Source organism: Tauraco erythrolophus, chromosome 30 (assembly GCF_009769465.1).
Source record: "Tauraco erythrolophus isolate bTauEry1 chromosome 30, bTauEry1.pri, whole genome shotgun sequence".
Lineage (NCBI taxonomy): Eukaryota > Metazoa > Chordata > Aves > Musophagiformes > Musophagidae > Tauraco > Tauraco erythrolophus.
Window position 1 is genome coordinate 990,935 of NC_141494.1, and position 5,566 is coordinate 996,500.

Here is a 5,566-nt window from a genome sequence, read left to right on the forward strand (position 1 = left end):
AAGCCCTTTTTCACCCATTTCTGGCCATACACCAGTAGATGTTTGGGTCGGGTGAGCGATGGTTAGCCCAGCTTTGCTTCGTGTCACGCTCTTCATCTCCCAAGTTCTCCGTCGTGGCTGGCAAAGACGACGGAATATCGGTTTTATTTCTGCTTTCAGCGCGAAGAAGCCAAATTGGCTAATTCTGGTTTTATAAAAAGCTGATGGGCAAACGTGAATCGTTTGTGTCCTCCTGGCTTTCGGAAGAGCTGCTGGGTGTGGTGGGCACTCAAAACACGTTAATTCCTAACGAGGCCTCAAGCTCGTCACCGTCACTCTTCACTGCTGGTTCCTCCCCGGTTTCATCTTCACCCGCTTGCTTCCACCGCCGGACTTTCTTTGCCGTAGGGACTGGGAGAGGAGCTGGAATTGGAAATTTGGGGGGAAAACAGCTCAGTTTGAGGTTTGGTAGAGCCGTTCTCTGCTGGAGTCTGGTCTCTGGTGCCGCGGTACCCACCAACTCCTTCCTCTCAGACGAAGGAAGTGAAGACGAAATGCCAAATCCGTAGCCGGCGTCTTCGAGACCATCCATGTCTTTGAAAGCACGGTGGGAGCTCCGGACCCGGCTCCGCTGTCCCGAGGGTGCGGAGATGCCTCCTCCAGCGGGCAAGACACGCGGTTACCCGGTGCCACCGATCCACCCTCGCGCCGCGCTCGGCTCCGCCGCCATCCCTCGGCATCTTTGCCAGGACCAACGTGCCGTTGGCGATGGAGAAGATGCTTTGACCCTACCTTGGGCTGGGGGGGTGGGTTGTTTTTTGGGGGGGAAGGGGGTCGAGCAAAGCCCCATGTGCGCCGACTTCGGCATCCGGAGCGTCGAGAGCCCCCGACCCGTCGTTTTCGGGAGGAAACGGTTAAAATACCATCAGAGGAAGGGAGCTCTCATGAATGAAGACAAGTTTGGCGGGGGGCCAGGGGCTGCTGGTGGGAGGGGGGGGGAACTGGGAGGAAGGGGGGGAGGGCAGCAGCCAACTGACTCCTATACCACAACCCACTTTAAAAAAAAAAAAAAAAAAAAATAAGAGATAATTCCATGTCCTGAGGTTACAAAACCGGCTGCAACTGGTTTTTTTTTTTTTTTTCTTCTTCCTTTTTTTTTTTTTTCCCCTTCTTTTTCCCTGCCCGCGAGGCATCATGGGTAAAAGTAAGCATCCCCCCTTTTTCTTTTGTTTAATACCAGTACGGCGCATGATTGGCAGGGAAGTGCCCGCTCGGAGACAGGGATCCTGCAGTCCCTGGAGGGGGATGGCACGGCGGGCCGCCCACGCTCGCAAAAAATCCTTGGCTCTCCTCACCCTCCTCTTCCTCCTCTCCCCCTTCCCGCTCCGGCGGCCCCGGCTTTCCCGTCCCCCCCTTCTTTTCTCCCTAATTTTCTTGACAACTAGAGGAGGCAGCAGGAATATTGTACCTGTAAGTATTTCTTTTTTTTTTTTTTTTTTTTTTTTTTAAACATTTGATTTAATTTTGGTTTTTTTTAACAGACAAAAGGCTCTTTATGGATTATCAGATCTGCTTTTCCTCTTTTGATTTATTTTTTCTTTTTTTACCATGAGTTTGGCAGCTGAAGGTAATGCCTTTACAGAATATTTTAAGGAGAAAACTAGCACTGTTGCTCGGATTCGCTGGCGGAGTGCTTCCCTTCCCCCTTTCCCCCCCCACCTCCAAAAAAAAAAAACCCCAAAACCAACCAAACCCACCTCTCTCCAGGCTCCTACCATCGCTATTCTGCCGGAATTACTAAATCCAACCCTCCCTTGCAGCGACAGAACGGGGAAGGCTCTTAAAAAATAATAAACATCTTTTTTTTTCCCCCATTTTTTTCCTAGCGCCGACGGTTCGATGTCACAGCATCCCGCCGCCCCTTCACGATATTTTAATTTTTTTATGGTTTTTCCCCCCCCTCACCCCATCTTCTCTCAACCCTGGCACACGCGGAGCCCGCCGGGTGCCCGTGGCCCGCCGCCAGCGCGCGGCGCGCACAAAGGCAGCGCCCGCAGTCGAGGAAATCGCCGCGCGTTATATAAGGGAGCCTGCGTCATCCCGGCTCGCTCGGCCCGGCGCGTGGCGCGGAGAGGAGGAGGAGGAAGAGGAGGAGGAGGAGGAGGATGGAGGCTGAGCGCTCCCCCCTTTCCCCTCCTCCCTTACTCGCTGTTAAATCTTTTTATTATTCTATTTGTATTTTTTCGTTTCGCCCAACCGGCCGCTTCGCGCAGGGTGGGGAGCGCTCGCCCGCTGTTTTTCCCCAAACCGTGCGATCCCACCCAAATTCCCCCTGCAGCACGACGAGCGTTTCTATATTTATTTATTTCCCCCTTTTGCGGGGCAAAAAGCAGCTTTTTTTCCTTCCCCCCCACCCCCCCCCCTTCCTTCTCCCCATCTGCCACAACCTGAAAATGCTTTTATGGGGTAAGGTGTCCCGTCCGTGGCACCTAAAAGATGAACTTTGCCAAAAATGCCAACTTTGGAGGGGGGGAGAAGAAGGGGGAGGGAAAGATGGACTTTTCCTGCCCGGTGTATCCGTACAAATCTCACCCCGGCGCTGCAAACCTTGGGGTGCTCCGAGCCGGCCAGCGGCGATTCGGGGTCTCTGGGGGGGTCAGGGTTGTGTTTCATGAGCCGCGCCGGCCCCCCCCGGCCCCGCTGCAGCATTTTCCCCCGCGAGACGGAGCCGACTGGGAAGTTGCCGTGTCTCAGGACTGGCCGGGACGCTCTTCAAACCTGTAGAGAAATATTTTATCCGATGGTTTATGAATTTGCTTTCTCACCGGGGGGGGTTGGCGTGTTGGGGGGAAGGTGAAGGCCGCCCGGGGGGGGAGTGGGGGCTGTCGGATGGGACCGCGGCGTCGCTCGGAGCCGGGGATGGGAAGGGGAAGGAGCAGAACTGGGGAAGGAGTTTGCGCCGAGACGGCCGTAAGAATTTACGGTCTGCTGCAACCGAGCTCCCGGTCCTGCCGAAAACTCCCCGCACGGTTTGTCTTCTCCAACGTTGGCTTCGCCGTGTTTTCTTTCCCTTTTTTCCCCCCTCTCTCGCGCATCCGAAGAGCGGGGAGAAGCCTCGCTCACCCCCCCGGTTTATGAATGATGCTCCTTATCCGCTCGGTGAATTATTTTATTTTTTTTTTTAAAGCCTCTCTGGGCTCTTTCCCCTTTGTTGGGGCTGGGTGTTTCTTTAAAGCCTCACGCACGTCCTGCTCTCCATCAAACCTCCGCGGATTTTCCTCCTTACCTGCAGAAAAATTCCTCCCCGCCGCCGTGGCGTAGTGTTTCTCCTGGCGGCTCGCACGAGCAGCCGAGCCCGGCGTAGCATTCCTTGACAACTTACGATCCGTAGCATCGGGATTCGGAGAGCGGCACGTTTTTATTCGATAGCGGGTTGGTTTTGTGGTTTGTGTTGGGTTTGTTTTTTTTTTTTTTTTTCCCCCCTCCGTCTTCTTGCAGATCTCTCCTCAGCCTGCCGAGCCGTTAAGTCATAATTACCTTTTTAGGTTATTATCCTTTTTATAGTATTGTATGGAAATGCTCGTCTTGGGAGCCAGCCATTTTGTGTGTGCCGCCTCGAAACGCGCTTTCCGACGGCGAGGTTGGGTTGCGTTCAACCCAGATGGAAGCGAAGACGGCGGAGCGCTGCGCGCGCCGGGCTCGCCGCGGCCCCTCGGACACGCGCGTTCATCCCGCGGCGAAAGCCGGCGCGTTCCGGACCAGGAGCCAAACCGGGTGACACCCCGCGGTTCGCCGGCGGGTTTTTTGGGGCGTGCGAGGGGAATCGTGCGATTCGGGGGCGTTTGAGCGGGGGGAGCGGAGCACGTGCAGGTGAGTTGGAGCTTCCCTCCTCGTAACGCTCCCGGAGCTCAGCGGAACGGGGCTCTGAGCAGCTTTTATTCCACCAGGAATGGAATTCCTGTTGTTTGGAGGGGGACCGGGATGGTGGCAGAGCTGCACGGAGCATCTTCGCTCCAACCTGGCCGTGGCACGCGGGGACGGACACGTCGGGCGGGCGTTCAGTCCCGGCAAACGTTACGGATAACGCGGGAACATTGGGGTTGGGATGCTGCCGGATGCCGGTGCGGGCACCTGAGTTGTCGAGTCTCTTCCGCGCAGCCCCGTGTGTTGGAGACACGTTTGTTTGGGTAATCCAGTCCTTTGGTTTTTTCGGACTAACGCGGCCCCGAACGTTTCCGAATTGCTCCCGTGGGTGCCCAGTTCCCCTCGGGTTTTGTTTCATGGGGTGGGTGGGAGGTACCTGTGTCACTTCCGAATCCCTTGTCCCGCTGAGGCTTATTCCTGCTGGGGCAAAATCTGGTTGGAAGTCCAGGCTGAAGCTGGACGCAACGCTGAGCCGTGGATTTAGGCTGGGTCTGGCACTCAGGAGGTGGAAAGGCGGCTCCGCGACCGTTCGGCTTGGAAGAATAAAAAACACTCGGTTGGGATTTACTGGTGGCTGAAGGGACGGCGTCCTTCTAGTTGACGACGGCGACTGAGAACTGTTCTCACCTGTGTGGGAAGCAGGAGATGCTCTGCCCTCCTGGACCGTGTCACGTAGCCCATCCCGGTGCTGGAAATGTTTCCGTACTTTTCTCCCATCCTCATCTGCCGGCGCGTCGTTGGGCTGTCGCGGTCTGTGCACGTGGATGGACTTACGCTGCGCTTGGGAAGAGTTGGAGTTGATCTTCCTACAAAACAGCCCTTCTCGAAGGGTGTTGGATGCTTCTGGTCTCCTGAAGCTGCCGCAGATGTCCGTCTGTCTGCGTTAGGTTCTCCCTTCTCCGTCCACAGCGCTGCCACTCGTCCTTCCTGCTGCTCCCCGCCCAAACTGCCGACCACCTTCGCGAAGGACTGTCCGATCCCGTTCCTCGTTGGAGCGTGGCCAGCCCTCCTCCTTTCTCCGTAGCTTTAGCCGCCTGCTCGGCACGGGGACGACTTTCTCTTCTCCAGGCTCATCCGTAGCGCGTGCGCTGGACTTGCGCACGTGCGCGCTGTCGCTCCCGCAAAATTTTCAGCGGCTGCAGCTCCTGACCGTCGCGCGGTCGTGCCGTAACGTGGTCAGTGCCACGCCGTCACGAGCAGCCTGGCTTTCTGCCCGGGTAATCTCTGGAGATGAACTGCCCCGAGCGACTTCCTCGCCACCGATTCTCATCCTCGTTGCAAGCGCTGAGCATCCCAGCAGGGTTTAAGCGAGCTGCTGGGAGCACTGGGAGCGCCCGGAACCAGGCAAGAGCTGAGGATTTTGCTTTCGGTGCTTTGTCCTCCAGGAAGGACCTGCCGGGCCGGCGCCGCTCCGGGCTCGCCCTGGCAGCCGGTGTCCACCGCGCGCCGTTAAGCAGCAGCTTACAAAGTGATGTCTCGCCTGGACGGCGGAGAAACGCCGACGGAAACGAACGTGCGATCGCAGCACGGAGCGCATCCCTTCGCCCTCCGCGCCGGTACCCGCGGTGCGCCGCGTGGCCCACGGTGCGCGGCGTGTCCTCGCCCTTCTCCTCCTTGGAAGACGAGCGGCTGCGCGAGGAGCGGAGCAGGCGCCGAGTCTGGT

The 5,566-nt window shown here is 57.3% G+C and overlaps 1 protein-coding gene across 1 annotated transcript in view; it reads right to left on the reverse strand.

Annotated features, from left to right (window-relative positions):
- Nucleotides 1–318: 318 nt before the first annotated feature.
- IQGAP3 (IQ motif containing GTPase activating protein 3) overlaps nt 319–5,566 on the reverse strand; it is a 14,590-nt gene continuing 9,342 nt past the window's right edge. The window contains exons 24-27 of the mRNA XM_086628271.1: nt 5,464–5,561; nt 4,531–4,709; nt 497–636; nt 319–402 (exon numbers count right to left, since the gene is read on the reverse strand). Of these exons, the coding sequence (XP_086484397.1) occupies nt 319–402; nt 497–636; nt 4,531–4,709; nt 5,464–5,561 (501 nt within the window). The remainder of the gene's footprint in view (nt 403–496; nt 637–4,530; nt 4,710–5,463; nt 5,562–5,566) is intronic.